General features: G+C 58.5%; 3 protein-coding genes across 3 annotated transcripts; all 3 read right to left on the bottom strand.

Moving 5' to 3' along the window:
* Positions 1–550: 550 nt before the first annotated feature.
* LOC311616106 (uncharacterized protein) lies at positions 551–802 on the bottom strand (the record flags this gene model as incomplete). The annotated part of the gene is made up of 1 exon (XM_084907331.1): positions 551–802. The coding sequence occupies one exon, from the start codon at positions 800–802 to the stop codon at positions 551–553; it is 252 nt and encodes an 83-aa protein (XP_084763457.1).
* A 10201-nt stretch (positions 803–11003) lies between these two features.
* KRTAP8-1 (keratin associated protein 8-1) lies at positions 11004–11198 on the bottom strand (the record flags this gene model as incomplete). The annotated part of the gene is made up of 1 exon (XM_084907328.1): positions 11004–11198. One exon carries the CDS (start codon positions 11196–11198, stop codon positions 11004–11006), a length of 195 nt encoding a protein of 64 aa, XP_084763454.1.
* A 7110-nt stretch (positions 11199–18308) lies between these two features.
* Positions 18309–19877, bottom strand: LOC311616116 (F-box only protein 31-like; the record flags this gene model as incomplete). Its single annotated transcript, XM_084907340.1, has 1 exon — positions 18309–19877. The coding sequence occupies one exon, from the start codon at positions 19875–19877 to the stop codon at positions 18309–18311; it is 1569 nt and encodes a 522-aa protein (XP_084763466.1).
* Positions 19878–20264: the final 387 nt, after the last annotated feature.

Raw genomic sequence — 20264 nt, 5'->3', positions numbered from 1 at the left:
CTAAGAATGTATCATTTTGCTTTTTCTTTCCCTTCCAGGTCCATTGTTCTGAAATGGTGTGATTTGTTCTCGGGTGTGTGAGTGCCCAAGAAAGTGAGCCATAAGAAACAGGTGGAGAAGTCATTACTTGTGATTCAGGAACAAGACAAAAATGCTTGCATTGCATCCAGGGGGAACCCACAGTGAAGTCACACACTTTAGCCCTATTTTCAAGATCGCCCATAACGTTTCAAAAGGGAGGAACTCACAGGCCAGTCCACACAGATTTCTTAGAACAAAAAAAAAGCACATTTTTATTAAAATGGTGATTTGCAAAACTGCAGGATGTTCGTGTCATCAACACCATCATAACAGACAACGGAGACGAAGGCATCCAGGATGACATTCGGAAACCAGTCAGGTGGTAACCACAGGCCGTGGGCGCAGACGCAGAAGAGGGCAGTTGGAGGGTGGGGTGAGATTTCTCGGCTGCAGGAAACTCGAGGGTGGGTGCTGAGTCAGGCTAACTTCGGGGGTCATTTCAGAAGCCCGGGAGGATTGGAGAGTGGTGCTACCAGCAAGAGGAGTAGCATCTTCTGTAGCACAATGGCCTGTAGCCGTAGCCACAGCCATAGCCTCTTCCGTAGCCACAACCGTAGCCACAGCCATAGCCAGATCCGTAGCCACAGCCGTAGCCAGATCCATAGCCACAGCCGTAGCCAGATCCGTAACCACAGCCGTAGCCAGATCCGTAGCCACAGCCGTAGCCAGATCCGTAGCCACAGCCGTAGCCACAGGCGTTGCCATAGTAACTGCCACACATGCTGTCAGGAGGAGCGAGCTCGGCTGTGCTTCGGGAGGTGGTTCTGGGTGTGAGCCCCCTCCTGCCCTGGGCCCTTATATACCGTCCGGCGCCGGCACGCATGCCATTCCTCCTGACTGAGCCAGCAAGCATTCAAACAGTGACATGCTACGCGCCAGTCACCACGGACAGCCAAGCCGCTCTGCGTGGGATGTGCTCATTATTTCGGAGACAGTTTTATTACAGAGCATCCTTCTCCCTGGCTGTCTCAGGGAGGCCCAGGACAGACCGGGATCAGAGCCCCTGCAGGCACGGCCCAGGCGAGCTGCTTTGGTGCCACACGGAGCAGCTTCCCATCGAAGCCAGAGAGGCCCAGGGGCAGGGAAGAGAACTTGCTGGTTTGGGGTGTTCAAATTCCTGCCGCTCCCCGAAAGTGTGTAAGCTGCTTAACTTATTTCTTTATTTCCTCTAAATATTTTCTAATTTTATGTTTACAGCCCCAGCTGAACCATAGCAATCGGCAAGAAGATGCCTGTAAATTAGTGATAGACAATAGATAGATAGATGATAGATGATAGATAGATAGATAGATAGATAGATAGATGATAGATAGATAGATGATAGATGATAGATAGATAGATAGATATAAAGATAGATAGATAGATAGATAGATAGATAGATAGATAGGTTGGTGGGCAGACAGGTATATAGATAGGTAAATAGATGACAGATAGATACATAGATGAGATAGATGATAGATGGATGGATGGATAGATAGATAGATAAATTAGAGATAGAGATAGAGATAGAGATAGAGATAGAGACAAAGACAAAGATAGAGACAGAGACAGAGACAGAGATAGAGATAGGGACAGGGATAGGGAGAGGGAGAAGGAGAAGGAGAGGGAGAAGGAAAGGATTAGGGACAGGGACAGGGATAGGGATAGGGATAGGGGCAGGGATGATAAAGACAAAGATAGAGACAGAGAGTCAGACACATGATGAAAGTTCATGATTGAGGCCATCACATGACCACATACTGACTCAGTTGTAAACTCCCGCATGCCCCTGGCTTCTAATCCAATCACCGAGATTAGAACATCTTCCATCTTGGTTGCGTCATTCCTCATACGTCTGTCTGATCTCTGGGTGCCGACTGGTCATGGCAGCACATGGTCTCTGCCTGTCCCTGAACCAGCCTCTCAGAGCGCAGTGCCGGCACACGGTTTGGGCTCAATCAGCATCCCCTCTTCCCCAAAAAGATGGTGAAGCTCAAATGCTGGTCACTGCTTATAACCTGCTAGAAGCCCGGTGCACAAAATCCATGTGCGGGTGCGGCCTGCGGGCCTGGCCTGTGCTCAAGGCTGTCTTCCCCAGCTGCCTGCAGCCAGCCTCCCCACCCCCACCCCGCCCCCCATTCGCCATCAGGTGATCAGTGTCTGACAGCCAGGGGAAGGACCAAGAGGTGGGCTGTTCCTGCCCGCTCGCCAGCCCTGCCCCCACAGTGGGTGGCCATCAGGTGATGGGTGCCTGCCGACCAGGGGAAGGGACAGAGAGGTGGTCAGTGTGCCTCACAGTAACCAGTCAATGGTCTGAGCATCCTGAGGCTCAGTTTCAATGGTCATTCTGGTCCTTCTGATTGTTCTGCTGTAAGGGTCAATTTGTATACTTCCCTTCTATTAGATAGGACACGATATTACCCTTTTATTAGATAAGATACGATATTACCCTTCTATTAGATAGGATACGACATTACCCTTTTATTATATACTACCCTTCTATTAGATAGGTTAAGATATTAACCTTTTATTACATAGGATAAGATATTACCCTTCTATTAGATAGGATAAGATACATGCACATGAGCTTGAGTTCTCTTAGTCACCAGTCTAAACATTTTACACACCTGTTCCTCACATGCTTCACGCCTATTGCGTGTTCCTGGTGTAGAAACTGCGTTCAACACACGTGATTCCCGTCCCCTCGTCGTTTCGCACACAGTTTCACATTCTCCCCTGATGCCCATGTTAAATACCCATCCTCTCTGCACCGAGACGCTGGCTATGGTGACCTTAACGTGATAACCTCACAGCGTGGGGTTCCTCCCGGCACATGTATGTGCTCTCCACACGGCCTCTTCTCGCCCCCACTGACCCCGTCTGTATGCCGGTCTGCTCCTAAGAGCCCAGCGCCTACGTGACACCTGTGGACGCGTGTACAGAGGCAGCAGCTGGAGGACGGCTCTCCGAGGTGGGTATAAAGCATCTCATCTGGGAACCTCAGGCTGCAGTCCCATAAGAAACTGGCATGGTTTCTCTGAAATCTCAGGAGCGGTAAAGGCAGGGGCACTGTAGAAACAGATTTTACTTTGAGGAACAACCACGAAGATGTCTTGCTACTTGATTAAGTCTCATCATTGTGCCACGCCAGGACAACCAAGGGTTCGGTGAGCCTGAGGGAGGGCTGGTGAAGGATGAAGAAAAGACAGACAAAGAGAAAAAGCTGGGTCTAGGTGGATCTTCTGTGTCTGGCTGAGGCCACAGAACAGATCCAGATGGCAAACCTGATGGTTTATTTTATAGTCAGGAACAAACAAGGTAATCTACAATGTTGTTGTAAGTTTCACTTGTATTGGCAGCACTTGCTGCACCCCCCACAGCCCACTAGCTCCCCAGGAAAGAGCTAGGGAGCCGGCACAAGATCAAGCTTAATTATGCTGAAGGCTGTGCCCTCTGAGCTAGAACTTGTTTACGGCTTTGCCAGCAGGTCAGTCTGAGGCTTACCCCTATAACTGCTCCCTACACATCATAACAAAGAGGTTTTAGTCAAAGATCCATGAACATGAGTCCTCCCAAGGGCGGGGAAGACGCTCAGAATCCCCCTCATCGGGATGTTCACCTCCCCTCACGGGTTTCCCCAACTTCCCCTCCCCCACGCCGTGCCTCCCACCAGCCCGGCCCGCAGGCTGGGGGCCAAGCGCAGACGCTTCGGACCGGAGTTTGGGGAGAGAAGCCGAGGCCGGAGCGGCGGTCACACCGGAGGCTCAGGGGCTGCGAGGGGAGCCAGACCCCCTGGAGTTCCGCCCGCAGCTCCTGGCACAGGCTCCGTTCCCTCTGCCCGCCCCGCGGGGGCGCTACCTCCACACGCCTGGGAGCAGAGAGCCCCACGTTCCCGGCAGGTCTGGTTTGGGGTCACAGCCCTCCCAGCCGTGATCACACAGGCCCGAGGCCTCCTGACGGACCGCCCTCAGACGGCCAGCTCCCACAGAGCCGCAGCGGCAGCCTCAGTGAGCACCCCCTCTTGGGATTGACCCCGCCTCTCACCCTGTAAACCTCCACCCTGCCTTTTATGGCCCCTATAACCACCTGGGAAAACAATGACCTCACCCCATTCCCCCTCCCCCAGGGCTCTCACAGGACAGCACGACTCCACTGAGGCTGCGGGGAGAGCAGAGGAGGGGGCCGGACAGACAGACAGATGGACAGACAGGAGGCGGCTCCACCGCTGCCTCCACAGCGTTCCCGCCCTCTGCTCAGCCTCCGCGTCGGATAACAACCCCTTTCCTGTGCGACTGAGCGTCCGGGGGACCCGGTTCCATTTGCAGAGAGAAGGTGGACAGTCACAGCAGCCACAAGTTCGCTCCTATTTCCCACCAAACTCCGCAGCAGGGAGGCCTCCTCCTCCTTTACCTGCACTCCCCACTCCTGTGGTGAATGTGGGAGAGAGCCAATGAGGGAGGGAGGGGGGAGGGAGGGGGGAGGGGGGGAGGGAGGGAGGGAGGGAGGGGGGAGGGAGGGAGGGAGGGAGGGGGGAGGGAGGGAGGGAGGGAGGGAGGGAGGGAGGGAGGGAGGAGAAGAGGAGCGGGTGCTGTGTGTCCCTTAGGGAGCGGGTGCCTTAGGGTCGGCCGGGGTCTGACTCGCCCGGTCAGTGTTGCCTCATCTCTCCTGCCGGAAGGAAGGAAAGGAGAAGCCAGCCGCTGTTTATCCTTTATGCTGAGTCAGCCTATGAAAGGGATTAACTTTATTTCACGATCGTATAAAATTAACCCGTAAATAAGAGGCCCTGCTGGCTCAGATTCTCAACAGGAAGTGCCGGCACCCAGGCCTTTACACCCCAATCCTGCCTCACCGTCCCCCTCGCTGTCCCCTCTTGTCCAGGACGAGGCTGCAGTGAGGGTGTTTCCTGCAACGTTTAACGGTCATTCCCAGGAGGCCATAGCACCAATTCCTCCAACCAACCTGTCCCCGTCCCCTCAGACGGGGCAGCCAGGTCTGGCCAGAGATGAGGAGACGAAGCATCCGTCTCTCAGAGACGCCGCTGTCCTCCCGGCTCACCCCAATCTCCCCCCTCCTCCCCAGGGGAGCCTCGGTCCGTCCACACTGACACCCGATGCCGCACAGCCCCCTGGGTGCTCGTTGTTGAGCTGCTTTGTGTGTGTTTTCCGTTTCCAGGTTGTAAAATCCATCTTGAGCTGCTTCCTAGTCATTTTATCTTCAAGTCGTCTCTGCAGAGCATCGAAGAATGTAGCCTTTGTTTCTGATAGGCTTGGGATTCTCTCTCTCTCTTTTTAAATAGATTTTTGTTGATTTCAGAGAGGAAGAGAGATGGAGAGAGAGAGAGACACCCATGATGAGAGAGGATCATTTGATTGGCTGCCTCCTGCTCGCCCCCTACTGGGGATCAAGCCCACAACACAATCAGGAACCAAACCGTGACCTCCTGGTTCACAGGTCAACGCTCCACACGCAGCCACGCCAGCCGGGCGGGATTCTCTCTTAAGGCCACACCTGCAGGTGGTCCTGCCTCACCCAGCTTCCCCGCACCCGCAGGTGCCCCTGGGGTCCCCGCTCCCCAGGACACACAGGAGGCTGGCCCGACCGGTGGCCCCACGCCCTCGGAGTCCCTGGAGCCTCTCACCACCAGGCTGTCTCCCACCCGCTGCTCTGAGACACGGACTCGGGCTCCTCCCTGCAAACCAACGGTGGCTCAGGGGCTCCCACACACCGAACCACACACAGGGAGCCAACGGGGACTCACCGGGAGGGGGTGACTGCGTGAAAAAGTAAAACAAAATTCCAAATCCAGACAAAGCTCCGGACGCCCGGGGCATGGCACGTGGGTCCAGAGAGACGCCCTCCGCGCAGGGGCAGCAGGCAGGATCGGCGGGCGAACCGGCCCCCACACCTGGCCACTCACCACCCAGGTGTCCTCGGGGCTGAGCCCCCAGGCAGCCGACTTTAAAAACAAAGCGGGCAGTGACTGCATGAATGTCCACTGGAGGGAAGGCGAGTGCAGGGCGGGCGGGGCTTCCGATTGGCCGGCTTGTTGCTGGGCAGGGAGAGAGTCTGCCGGGCACCCTCCTGCTGGTACTGTATCTGACTTCTTCCTTCTGGGTTCTGTGATTGGCCCGAGGCCGTGCTCCAGGGCTCCCCCTTCTGGCCTCCTGCACATTTTTTATTAAACTTACGGGTTCCCTAGGTTTGGGGCAGACACTTCCCTGTCAGGGGCCTTGTTTTCCTGCACTAATGTTGATAACAGGACTGTCCCCCTGGGGCTGCTCGCGGTGTGGTCTCTGCCAGGCCGTCATCCTGCTCGCCCTGTGGTCTCTGCCGGGCCATCATCGCCAGTCGCTGCTGTGGGAGCCATCGCTCGGGGTCAGGGTCTTTATTTTCACAGCCTTAGGAACTGCTGCTGTTATTGCTGCTGATTGCTATCTGCTGATGGAAGATGTCGGACCTTCCCGTGAGGTTAACAAGAGTATAAGCAGCGTATGTGGGTCAGAAAATAAAAAACCTCCAAATCGGTGTGTTTGAGAAAACGCCTCTTGATTGCTTATTTTTAAAAAAAATAGAGGTATGCAAAAATCATGTTTATTCCTGGTAAAGGAGTGTAGAAACATTAAATGAAGAATAAGCCATGCTTGTTTGCCCCCAAACAGTTATTGGGGTGACAGAGGTTAATAAAGTCATCGGTTTCAAGTGTACATTTTTATCCTCTGTACACAGCATTGTGTGCCTCCACCCACAGTGAAATCATCTTTGTCACCATATATTGGACTCGTTTAACTTACATTTTAAAATATTTTTATTGATTTCAGAGAGAAAGAAAGAGATAGAAACATCAATGATGAGAATCATGGACTGGCTGCCTCCTGCATGCCCCACCCTGGGGATCGAGCCCACAACCCGGGCCTGTGCCCTGACCGGGAATCAAACCATGATCTCCTGGTTCCTAGGTGGACGTTCAACCCCAGAGCCACCCGGGCCTAGCGTGGACTCGCGAGTTTCCTTTGTTCTGTCACACCCAGGCCACACCTTCAGGAATCATGCTTCATGTAGCATCCCGTCGGCCACCAGCATCCACCCCGTCATCCGCCTGGATCTGCCTCCTCCGTGGACCGCGTGGCTCTGCACCGCCCCCTCTGGCCACGCTCTGTGGGTAGAGCATCGGCCTGTGGAATGATGGCCCCGGGTTCGATTCCGGACAAGGGGGCGTGCAGGAGGCAGCCGGTCCATGATTCTCTCTCCCCATTGACGTGTCTATCTCTCTCTCCCTCTCCCTTCCTCCCTGAAAACTATGAAAATATCTTTTTAAAAAGCAGGAATGAAAGGGAATGGATGGATTGGAGGGGATTCGGAGGGAAGGGAAGAGGGAGGAAGGGAACGGAAGTAAGAGCAGGAGATGGAATTTGATGGGACACAGATGGGCTTCTGCAGTGCCATCTGGCATGAACTTGTCGGAGACCCTGGCTCAGAGAGAGTTTCTGGAGGCTGTTTCGCCCGGTGAGAGGCGGGGTCCTGGCCTGGAGCCCGGGGGGGCGGAGCCAACAGAGGAAGCAGCACCAGGAGGAGTGCCAGCGCGTTGGCAGGGCTGGCCGGCGGGAAGGGGAGGAGGGCGGATGGGCGCAGAGAGCAGCGCCTCAGGCCTTGGCAGCGCGGCTCCGGCCTCACAGCGGACACGCTGTGTTTTCCTTTCAGCGGAGCGGCTTCCGCGCTCGGCCGTGGCCTCTGGGACGGATGACGGTTCCCACGGAGTGGAGCGGGAACGGCCGGGTACGCTCCCAGGCAGCCGTGATTACCGTGATCGGCGGAAACTGGCTCTTGTCCCCACGGGCTCCACACCCAGGAGACGCTCGTAAACAGGGGGGTCGGTGTTAACGGGCGCCTCCGGCTGCGGGGGGGGGGGGGGGGGGGGCGCGGGCATGACAGTCCCCTGTTACGTCACTGACTGTGTCATCCTGTGTAACCACGTGGGGGCGGGACACGTGTCCACGCGGGCTCCGTGATCCTGCTGGAACACCCGGCCGATTCTGTGTCCGACGATTCCCCCAGAAACGTGGGTCGCCCACAACCTGCAGAGTCTGGGCGTCAGGAGTACACAGACTCCCTGGAAACTGGAAATCACGTTCTTTTTGATGTTTTTATTGATTTCAGAGATGGGGAGAGCAATTGTCAGGCAGCTGTGGCTCCGGCCCCGTTTCCTGCCTTCCTACTGTTACCCGGGCACGTGGGGTCTTCTGTTCCCTCTTCACTCCCTCTGCGGCCAACGATGTTTCTTACAAGGACACCCCTCCTGTATCTATCCACTAGAGGCCCCGTGCACGGATTCGTGCCCCGGGGGGTCCCTCAGCCTGGCCTACATGCTCCCTCAATCCGGGACCCCTCAGGGGATGTCGGAGAGCTGGTTTCGGCCCCATCCCTGCAGGCCAGGCCGAGGGACCCCACCGGTGCAAGAATCTGTGCACCAGGCCTCTAGTTTGCATATGAGATCTTTGGTTAGTCTCTTCTCGCCCTCCCCACTTCCCTCTGAGAATCATCAGTCTGCTCCAGGTTTCCATGCCTGAGCATTGAGCATCTGCCCCCTGGTGGTCAGTGGACATCACACTCAGTTGAATGGCTGAACAGTCCTTGGGCAGCAGCAGACGGGCCAGACGGGGGAGGAAACGGGAAGCCGGAGCCCGGGAGCAAGGAGCTGAGGCCAGCCTCCCAGTGAGAGGACGCAGACTCCACGGAGGCCAGCTCTCCCGCTATGCCCCCCCCCGTCCCCCGATGTGTCCCCCACGGGAGCCGAGGCCCCCCTCCACCTTCCGGAAAGCACTGAGAGCGCTGCCCCAGGTTGGGGTCTGGGCGCCGTGACCAAGGCCACGCGGTCCGAGTTGATTAACAGCGGCCATCCCGGGCCCCTCTCCCAGGGACGGCGAGGGCCACAGAGAGGCGCCCCCTGCGGGCTCTGGGGGGATTAACCGTCCCCTGACCTCCTGGTCCCAGTAGAGGAAGACACCCCGGGACGTGACGGCTGGAAGGGCCTGAGCCTGACGGACGGCCACATAGGGCCTTCCTGGTCTGCCCGGCGGTGAGAACAGCCCACCCCGCGGTGAGAACGGTCCTCCGCGGTGAGAACGGCCCGCCCGGTGGTGAGGATGGTCCTCCACGGTGAGAACAGCCCGCCCCTCAGTGAGAACAGCCCGCCCCTCAGTGAGAACAGCCCACCCCTCAGTGAGAACAGCCCACCCCGCGGTGAGAACGGCCCGCCCCGCGGTGAGGATGGCTAGCCCACGGTGAGAAGCTGCTGCGTCCTCAAAGCCTCTGGTGGCGTCCGTGTCCAGGCGTCGCCATGACAGGAACCACAAACTTACTGAGCGCCCCACGCCCCTGCAGTGCAGTTGGGGGGCCTTGGACTGGACCTTGGAGGGGGGAGGAGGAGGGAGGAGGAGGGGGTGATGTGACAGGGGGTGCCCCCCCAGTCACCCTCAGGCCCCACTGCCTGTGTGTGCTGGTCCGTGGCCGATGCCGGGACACTTACAGAGGACACGTCTGGTCCTGGGCAGGGTCCGGGCAGAGTCCGGGCAGGGTCCGGGCAGGGTCCGGGCAGGGTCCCGGGCAGGGTCCAGGCAGGGGTCCCGGGCAGTGTCCGGGCAGGGTCCCGGGCAGGGTCCGGGCAGGGTCCGGGCAGGGTCCGGGCAGGGTCCCGGGCAGGGTCCGGGCAGGGTCCCGGGCAGGGTCCGGGCAGGGTCCGGGCAGGGTCCGGGCAGGGTCCCGGGCAGGGTCCGGGCAGGGTCCCGGGCAGGGTCCGGGCAGGGTCCGGGCAGGGTCCGGGCAGGGGTCCCAGAGGGACACGGAGGTGAACAGTCAGGTCATCCCCTCCCTCCGCCGCCTGCATTCATGTGGAGATGACTGAACAGGCAGGGACGGGGGGAGAGAGAACCGACAAACATGTGTGCACACATGCACAGCCATGGACACGGACAATCGGTGGTGAGGGCCGGGGGCGGGGGCTGGACGAGGTCAGTGGGGGAAGGAGCCGATGTAATACTCCCAACAGCAAAGATGTTTTACATCCCCCCTTCCCCCCCCCCGGGCCCTGCGGGAGGAGGGCGCCGGGCGCAGGACCTGGCCGTTGGCGGGACCCACGGCCTCCGGGGAGGGAGCCCCAGCCCTCCCCCTGCAGGTCACTCAGGGTCCGGAATCCCCGCGTCCCCGCTGCTGCTTTTCTTTAATATGTGGTTTGTATTTTTTTTTTTTTAATATATTTTCATTGATGTCAGAGAGGAAGAGAGTGAGAGATAGAAACATCCATGGTCAGAGAGAATCGTGGATCGGCTGCCTCCCGCACGCCCCCTACTGGGGGTCGAGCCCACAGCCCAGGCCTGTACCCTTGACTGGAATCGAACCCGGATCCTTCAGCCCACAGGCCAGCGCTCTATCCACTGGGCCACATCGGCCAGGGCTCCGGCTGCTTCTACCCCCTCCCCACCCCACACACAGGAGGTGTGCACCCCAACACGAAAGCCACGCGGGAGGCGCTCTGCGCAGTCAGACAGGTTTATTGAGGCTGGGACGGGCCCTCCCTCACCCCGGGGGGGCCGGAGGGGGGGAGGCTGGGGGAGCGCCCAGAGGGAAGGCGGGTATGAGGTCCAGGCTGCTGCCTAGGTCCCCACAGACGCCCCCGGGCGGGGAGCTGCGGGCAGCCCTCAGCGTTCATCTCCGTCCTGGTCCTGGTCAGGGTGAGCGGGGTGAGTGGGGGACAGGAGCCGGTGAGCGAGGGGACGGGAGCCGGTGGGGAAACAGGAGCCGGTGGTAGCTGGAGCTGGAGGCCGGCTGGAGCCGGTGGGGGGACAGGAGCCGGTGAGCGAGGGGACGGGAGCCGGTGGGGGGACAGGAGCCGGTGAGCGAGGGGACGGGAGCCGGAGGCGGGCTGGAGCCGGAGTGGTGCCGGCCGGTGCTCAGTACAGGCCGTAGGGCCAGTACCGCCGGTAGTTCAGGCAGCCGCCGTAGCCGTAGCCGCAGCCGTAGCCCACAGGCGAGTAGGTGCTGCCGTAGCCGCAGCCCACGCTGTAGCCCAGCGGGTAGCCGTAGCTGCCCCAGTAGCAGCCGGGGAAGACGGCGCCCGAGAAGTTGCCGAAGCCGCTGCAGAGCATGGCGTCCGTGTGGCTGTCCGAGTGGCGGTGGAGGAGGTGGAGGTGGCGGTGGTGGAGGAGCTGGTGCTGTGGCTGCTCCCGGCCGCCCTTTTATCCCCCGCGGGCGGGCCGCGGGCGGGCGGGGCGGCACACCGCGTGGCACGTCTGCGTCCGGGAAGCTCGTTAACGGCTGTCTCAGATGTCTTTCCAGCGGAGGGCGCTCCCAGCGGGTCCCGGGGGAAGGGGGGGTCCCCTCCCTGGACGAGGCCGGGGGGGAAAGGGGGGGCTGGACGTGGGACAAGGCACGGACACGCGTGGCCTGAGGCGCCCCGTGGGCCGTGGCCAGCCCCGTGCCAGCCTCCTGCCCCGGAGCCCGCAGACACGCAGGGACACGCAGGGACACCAGGAGCTCCAGGAGCTGTGCTGAGTCAGCATGAGCCATGCTGAGTCAGCGTGTGGATGAAAGCTTAGCACACGGGCCCCCTCAGAACCGGGGTCGGGGTTACTGGGTTCCCACAGATGTGACGGGAGATCTGACTGGGTGGGGGGCACTCAGACCACATACAGACCTTGGGACACGGGAACCCACACCTGACCCCCACAAGCCTGCTGGCCGGGGGCACCCAGTGCCCTTAATTAAAAGGGTTTGGGGGTGGGGGGCAGTGGGCAAGGCCACGCGACGGGCTCATCAAAAAGACCCTTTTCATTTATTTTTCTCTGCTGAGAGTCCCCGTTTGGAAACTGGCTGAAGGTTTCCCTATCACAGACCTCTCCCCATGACCCCGACATCACACTGCCGCCCCTGCCCAGAGGAGCCAGTGCGCCATTGTGAAGAAATAAGAATGTTTAAATTAAAAGTGTTAAATGTGCGACTTGATCCTAGACACAAATTATCAAACAGCTGTGATGTGCGGGTCTGATAAACTTTTTGAAGTAAATATTGAAAAAAAATAACAGAAAAACACATGTGGAATTTTACCCTACAATGTGTGTGTCTGTGTGTGTGTGTGTGTGTGTGTGTGTGTGTGTTTTATTTCCTATCAGGCGCATGAAGCCAGACGCCTGTCCAAGCTGATGGCCTGGGAGGGCCAGGTAATTAAATGGACACTGTTTACTCTCCGGGGCCACACGCCCGGGGCAGGGAGCAAACCCGCCCCTCTCCACACAGACATTTAGTCTCAAATGGGAAGTCACAGAGCAACACCACCCATCAGAGCAAGAGGCACAACCGTAATAGTAATACGAACAATAAAGACTTATTTAAAGAAAAAGAAAGAAAGGAAGAGAAAGAAAGAAAGAAAGAAAGAAAGAAAGAAAGAAAGAAAGAAAGAAAGAAAGAAAAAAAGAAAGAAAGAAGAAAGGAGAGAGAGAGAGAGAGGGAGGAAGAAAGAAAGAAAAAGAAAGAAAAGAAGGAAGGAAGGAAGGAAGGAAGGAAGGAAGGAAGGAAGGAAGGAAGGAAGGAAGGAAGGAAAGGAAACAGAAGGCTAATTGGGGTGGGCGGCCCTGGCCCTGATGGTTGTCCCCGGGCGGCCAGCGCCCTGCAGGAGGGACGCAGCGTGCCACCTGAGGCTCGGGCGGCTGTGTGACCCACTGACCCCCCAGCCTGCCTCAGGGTTTTCCTCCGGCTACCGCGGCCGAGGCGTGAATTCCGGGGGCACCGCGACCGCAGGGTGAGCCCCGGACGGGGACGCGTGTACGATGCAGAGCTGAGCCGCCTCCTCCCCACTAATGGGCGGTGACCCAGAGGCCGCGCTGCCCTCCGCCCCACAGCCCGGCCCCGGTGACTCAGCACCCAGGTCCTGTGGCCACCGCTCAGCCGCCAGGGAGCCAGTGCCCGTCACCCCTAAACCGCAAACACCCCAAAGCCGGCCCTGCCGGAGGCACACAGGAGCACGTCCCCTCCCGCTCGGCCTCGTCGGGACAGAGGGGTGTGGGCGGGTGGGCGGCCGGGGCAGAGAGAGCCCGGGCGGCCGGGGGCAGAGAGAGCCCGGGCGGAAGGCTGGCATCACTGCACCCGCCACGGCCAGGCGGTCTGAACGAGCGCCAGCGCAATTACGAGGCTCAGTTCCAACGTGTTCCTCTGCCGCCTCTTTACCAGCTCAGAGGCTGGCTTCCCCGCCGGCAAAATACCAGCTGGGTGTCTGCGCAGCAACGGTGAACAAGAAGTAAAATATGAAGTCTTCCCGGCCGCGGGGCTCTGTGGCTGAGCACCGACCTGTGAGCCAGGAGGTCAGGGATCGATTCCCGGTCAGGGCACAGGCCCGGGTTGGGGGCTCCATCCCCAGTAGGGGGCGTGCAGGAGGCAGCCGGTCCATGATTCTCTCTCATCACTGATGTTTCTCTTTTTCTCTCCTCCCTTCCTCTCTGAAATCAATAAAAATTATATATTTTTTAAAAATATGATGTGTTTTAAAAACTTGAACCCCACTTACAGGATCTAAGTTTTGTCTAGAAATTCTAACACAAAATTAAGTAAGGGGAAAACAATATTTATCAACAAATCATTCAAAAACAGAAGGAGCAGCTGGCTGAGTCCTGCTTTGGGCCGAAGGAAGCGTGACTCTGACTCGGTTTACCCCAGGGGGACCCAGGCTTTGTGGAGCCTGAAGCTCACGGTGTGGGAGCCCCTTCTGTGGAAAAGACTGCAGCCCTGAGATATAAAATCACCCTGGCCGGTGCGGCTCAGTGGATAGAGCATCGGCCCGAGGACTGGAGGGTCCCAGTTCTATTTCAGTTGAGAGCATGTGCCCAGGGGCATGCTGAGTTGCAGGCTTGATCCCCAGACATGGCCAGCGCACACACAGGAAACAACCACCCGATGTGTCTCTCACATGGTTGTCTCTCTGTCTCTCTCGCTCACTCCCTCTCTCTGAAAATCAATGGAAAAAACAAGCATACAGACACGTCAATGCAGATAATTAAGCCAGAGGCCGGCTGCAGGAAGATTCCTGCAGTGGGGCTCCAGCAGCGGTCTGCTTCCCTCCCTCCGCCCCGCCCGCTTGCTTCTCCGCAGCTTCACCCCTTCTGCAGCGCTCGGCTTCCTTCTACTCTGTCTCAGTCTTCGCTCTGCGCCAGGATATGCAAATGAACCACCATCTCGGTTGGGTTAATTTGCATACTCGCTCCTCATTGGCTTGTGGGTGTGGCTTGTGGGCGTAGTGGAGGTATGGTCCATTTGCATGTTTCTCTTTTCTTAGATGGGATAGCAAATAGTTGTTAAAATGTTACCAGGACTCACACAAAAAATTAAACACCGACAAAAATCACAAATAGTACAAAGCTCTGCAAACACCTCTCACTGCTGAGCTGTCTGACAGGCTTCTGCAGCGCGTGCCCGTGGGCCAGCTCGGCTCCGCCTTCTCGAACGGTGTCCTCCTCCAGGACGTGTCCTGGCCCATGTGACGGCCACGTTCTCGCTGGACCAGGACCCCTGGTCCTGCACCCCCATTGCCACAGACTCGGGGCCCGTCGGGGAGGGGCCGGCAGCAGCCCCTGGAAGCCGTCCCCCCACCAGAACGGCTCGAAACGTCTTCGTCAGACGCACAGTGACTGCGGACTGTCAGTCTGCCCCCAGCACCCACCTGACATGTGTCTCCCACCCCCTCCCCACCCAGACCCCAAATGCCTCCCAGCGGGCAGGAGGTGGGACCCGGGGGCCCCCAGCGGAGAGCAGCTCCGTCCACACCAACCGCAGCCAAAGGGCCCGACTGAGGCACGTCTCCCCCAAACTCAGGGTCACGTGACAGCGGGCTAAGAGGAAGGACAACCGTCTGTTCTGTGCACTGACGGTGTGGGGCTGTCCGTGGCCGGGTGCTAAGTTTAAAGTTCATGACCCGGTTCTCTTTCTAACAACCGTGGGATGTTTCTGCTCGTGTGTCTTTGACTTCAGACAAGATCTGCCGTAAAAAAAAGAAGGGAGGTGTCTTGCTCTTTGATTTCCTGTGAAGGAACGAGAGAAATCTCGTGTAGCCATGTTGACGTGCAGTCCTGTCCTCTGTGGGCAATTAAACCGTGTGGTCTTCATGCTACGTTCTCAGCCTCGAAATGTGATCACTCACCAAAAACGAGAGAGAAACCACGGGGAGCGTTTTAAACGGGAATTTAGGACACCTGTCAGCGGGAACGAGGTGTCCTCCCTGCACCTTCCAAACGTGCGTTTGTGCAGACACTGACGGAGCCTCTGCTGAGCTCCGGCCGCCGAGGCCCGCGGAGGTGAGCTCTGAGGTCTTTGGGACGATTAGAGATAATAAAACAGCCCTGCAGCCCTGCCAGTGTGGCTCAGTGGATAGAGTGTCGGCCTGCAGACCTAAGGGTCCTGGGTTCAATTCCGGTCAAGGATACGTATCTGAGTTGCAGGCTCCTCCCTGGTCCGGGCCCTGGTTGGCCTCCTACAGGAGGCAGCCAATTGATATGTTTCTCTCACATCCATGTTTCTCTCTGTCTCTCCGCTCCCTTTCACTCTCTCTAAAAATCAATGGGAAATATCCTCGGACGAGGATTAACAACAACAGAGCCAGAGGAGACCAAGTCTCAGCACAGCTGTGGGAATTATGTAAAGAGACGTGCCTGCCTCCGAGACACCACCTTATCCCAAATGCCTGCCTCTACCCTCCCTCTCAGAGGCTCCAAACCATTGCATTTTCAAATATATATATGTTTTTATTGATCTTAGAGAGGAAGGGAGATGGAGAGAGAGAAGCAGCAATGATGAGAGAGAACCGTGGATCGGCTGCCTCCTGCACGCCCCACACTGGGGATCGAGCCTACAAACCAGGCATGTGGCCTGACCGGGAATCGAACCGTTTCCTAGGTCGGTGCTCAGACATCTCGGCCAGAGCCTCAGGCTGCCGGAGACACGGTTCCAGGCACCCGCCCTCCCGGCGCTCGGGGCTCAGCCACGTTGGTGAGGTTCTGGGGTGACGACATGAGGAGCCCCTCACTCCTGATGCTGGCGATTGGACGCGGACCCACGTGGTTTTCTGAGAAAAGAACGGACGCCCCAGCATGGGGTGTGCCCCGGGCTCCGGCCTCCCGACGGGAAGGCCCCCGTGCTTCATGAGAACGTGGAACAGAGGTCCGGGCAGGGGCGTTCCTGCTCCACGCTGAGCCCCTGGAGGGAAGGGGGACTCTACGTCTCCTCCGTCCTGGGTGACGAGAGGGGAGCTCATAGCAGCGGTCTGCCATGGGCGGGCAGAGCCACCCGGAGCGTGTGTGAGCTCACACAGCACCCACGGCCGCGCTCCTGAGGAGAACAGACGGGAAGGGCCAGCCCCGGCTCCCTATGGCAGGACAGACCCAGCCCGAGTCTCACTCGCCCACTGGTTGCCCTTTGGAGGCCGGAGGTCATGACCTTCAGATGACCTTGAACATGACACCTCCTCCTGCTGCCAAGTAAGACAGGACGGCAAGCACAGGCCCCGGGACGCGCCATGCCATCAAAGTCCTTCCGACCGTAAACTCGGCGTAAAAGCCATTAATTACGTGTAAAATTAGGACCCGTGTCGCCCAGATTTTTTTTTATTGATTTCAGAGGGGAAGGGAGAGGGAGAGAAAGAAGCATCCATGATGAGAGAGAACCATGGATCGGCTGCCTCCTGCATGTCCCCCACTGGGGATGGAGCCTGCACCCCGGGCCTGTGCCCTGACTGGGAATCAAACCCTGACCTCCTGGTTCACAGGTTGATGCTCAGCCCCTGAGCCAGGCCTGCCGGGCAGCTTTGAGGGAAGGACTCTTTCTCTGGGTCCCCAAACCTGAGGATGTGCTGATCGCTGAGCTGTGGGAGTGTCCGGGGCGAGAGCACCTGGGCAGGCAGCCGGCTCCTCAGCCTCCGTCCACAGGTTCACAGGCCCCACGTTGTGGCCTGGTGGCCAGAGCCCAGCCACACCCCACACACGTGTGAGCTTCCGTGGGCCGGTGCAGTGTTCCAGGCCCAGCCACATGCCACACACATGTATGAGCTTCCATGGGCAGGTGCAGTGTCCTGGTCCCAGCCACACCCCACACACACGTGTGTGAGCTTCCATGGGCCAGTGCAGTGTTCCAGACCCAGCCACACCCCACACACATGTATGAGCTTCCATGGGCAGGTGCAGTGTTCCAGACCCAGCCACACACCACACACACGTGCGTTTCCCTGGGCCCAGGAAGCAGTTAGCAGGACAGCAGACAGATCCTGAGCACCTTCCGTGGAACCAGCAGGGGCGTGAGGACCTGACCGGGAAGGAGCCAGCTTCATCCTCATGGAGCGTTTGGCTCGACAAAGCAGAGCTCCGGCCAGCGAGACGAGAGGTGCCCCTGAGTGCAGACACCCCAACATCACAGGCGCTTCCGATGCCGCTGCTGTCCCACGAACAATAGGGTCCCTCCAGCACAGCCTCGTGTCCCGAGGGAAGGAGGTGAGAAACACAGGCCTCTGCCGCAGGGGAGAGGCTGTGTCTCTGAGCTGCTGTTGCTCTGGGCCAGAGCTCAGGGCCCCTGAGAACATCCAGTGGGAACTCTTCCACAGCCTGAGGCTCCACCCTCTCAGGCTGAGCTCTGAGCAGGGCTGGGGAGGCCTGAGGGGACGGTCACTAATGACGGCAGGGACGCCCCAGCGCCCAGCAGCCAGGAAGGGTCCCTCCTCACGGCCAGCGCGGACGCACACAGACACTGTCAGCATCTTTGGGGTCAATCCCAGAGTTACTTTTATTTTATGTTTTTTATTTTATTTTTTATAACAGCTTTATTGAGATATAATTCACATACTATAAAATTCACCCTTTTAAAATGTACAATTCAGTGGTTTTTATTATGTTCAGAGTTGTAACAATCTAGCAATTACCGCTATCTAATTTTAGGATCTTTTCTTTTTCTTTCTTTTTACAAAGACATGCTCAGCCCTTGCTGGTTTGGCTCAGTGGATAGAACCTGGGACTGCAGATTGAAAGGTCTAGGGTTTGATTCTACCTCAGTTTCAGGCTCCTTACCCATCCCCTGCCCTGGTCAGGGATCATGCAGGAGGCAACCAATGGTTCCTCTCTCTTCCACTCTCCAACAATCCATGGAAAAATACCCTCGGTGAGGATTAAAAACAAACAAACAGGAAGGTGGATAATCTGGTCAGAAGGTCAAATCTCCAAAGTGCTTGCAAGCTACTCTTCCTCTGACGCCTCTTCTCCCCAAGGTGGCCCGAGGGCAGGGGACGGGGACTGAATGTTCTCGAGCATCTCCTGGAAGGCCTGTGCAGACGGCGCCTCCGCATTCGGGAAGGTGGCCTGGACCCTGCGGTACAGGCTGAGGCCGCTGGGGTACAGCCAGAGGAGCCCGAAGTGGTCCTCGTCGAACAGGAGGAAGGCTCCCGGGACGCGCTGTGTGTAGGCGAAGCCGTAGAAGCACATCCTGCAGCTCCGGGGGTAGTTCTGGATTCTTGAGCTCATGCCTGCAGGCAGAACAAACTGCACCGGCTGCTCTGCCAGAGCTGCCGCCGGGGACTCCCCGACACCGGGCTGCTCGGGGCTCGGCCAGCCACGGCCCTCGCCACCCTCGGTCCTGTCTTCCCGCTGCTGCTGCTGCTGCTCCCGGATCACCTGCTCGTGCGCCTCCTGGATCAGGCGGGGGTACTCACTGAAGCAACGGGGCAGCGGGATGCGGCGCCCGAGGTGGATCTCCAGCGCCTGCTGCCCGGCGGGGACGTGGCGGTCACCCGTGACCTTCGTGACCCTGGCGTGCTCCCCGTGGAAGCTGAGCAGGACGACCTCCAGGCTGTAGACGTCGTGGGTGCCCTGGAAGAGGCCCGGCCTGAGGAGGTCGCCCGGCTGGCTCGGGGGCAGGTAGAGGCGGCGGTAAGCCCAGCTGTTGTCGAACCGACGGCGGACGAACTTGCTCAGGACGAAGCGCAGCCTGTCGTTCTGGAGAACGTCCGGCAGCACCCGCCCCCATTCTTCCCTCAGCCACGTCCCTAGCTCCTGGGTGCTCCAGTCGGAGATCCTGTGATGGCCCGGCTGGCGGCACTGGGTGGAGAACCCGTCCTTCCGAATCCGGCAGCGGCAGCGGTGGGGCCCCCGGCGGCCCAGCAGGCACTCCACCGTGGCCCGCTTCCTCCCCGTCAGGCTAATCCTGAACGCGGGCTTGAATTTCATCGCGTCGCACACAGAGGGGTCATGGAGAGGCAGGTACGTCCAACCGAAGATGCACAGGCCGTGCACCGCCACCCCCAGCAGCCCTCCGTAGGGCTGGTTATCCGGCTGCCACAGTCCCAGCATGTGCCTGTAAGGGTGCAGCAGCTCCGCATAGAGCTCTCGGCAAGACACGCCCACCGTCTCCAGGTCCCGCCAGTCCCCACCACAGCCGTACTCCTCCCGGCAGCGCCGCCTCCAGATGCCGTCCACGTGCAGGAGGCAGCGGAATTTGGTGCAGGTCTGGGCCACGCGAGGCAGGTCGGTGCCGGGCAGCGAGGCGAAGATCTGCACCAGCAGCTCTGGAGGCAGGTCCTGCAGGGAGCGGCAGCGCGGGGGCAGGAGGGGTGGCGTGGGGCTCCTGGTCCCTCCCCGGCCCGCAGAGGACCCAGCCACCGGGGTGTTCGCAGCCACGTGCTGCTCTTCGGGGGCTGGGGCCGGCTTGCTGTCGGCTGCCGCCATCTCAGCTGGTCCCCAGTGGTGCTGGCGACACTGGCATCCCTGCGGAAGGCCCACGCAGCAGAGGCAAGCGCACTCCTCCTCCATGCCGACTGTCGCATCGACCTCCGCAGCCCGGCTTTTAAACCGGCACCTTCCGCCCAAGGAGATACCCAATCCTATTAACATTCACCTCCCTTTCTCAGTGCTCCCTCCCTGTGCTCCCACCCCAGCCCTGGCCCCAGGCAGCCACTAATCTGTGTTCTGTCTTGATATGCCTCCAGGGATAGTTCACAGAAATGCAGTCTTAATATCTGGTCTTTTGTGACTGGCTTCTTTCACTTAGCAAAACATTTTAAAGTTCTGTGTATGTGTGTTATATCATGTCTTGGTATTTTGTTTCTTTTATATTGGCGAATAATGTTCTAGTGTATGGGTATACCACATTTTTTTTACCCTTTCATCAGTAGATGAATATTTGGGTTGTTCCTGTTA

The sequence above is a fragment of the Pipistrellus hanaki genome, assembly GCF_964339955.1.
Source record: "Pipistrellus hanaki genome assembly, contig: scaffold_61, whole genome shotgun sequence".
Lineage (NCBI taxonomy): Eukaryota > Metazoa > Chordata > Mammalia > Chiroptera > Vespertilionidae > Pipistrellus > Pipistrellus hanaki.
Note: the sequence above shows the minus strand (reverse complement) of the source record. Positions and strands in the feature narration are given on the sequence as shown.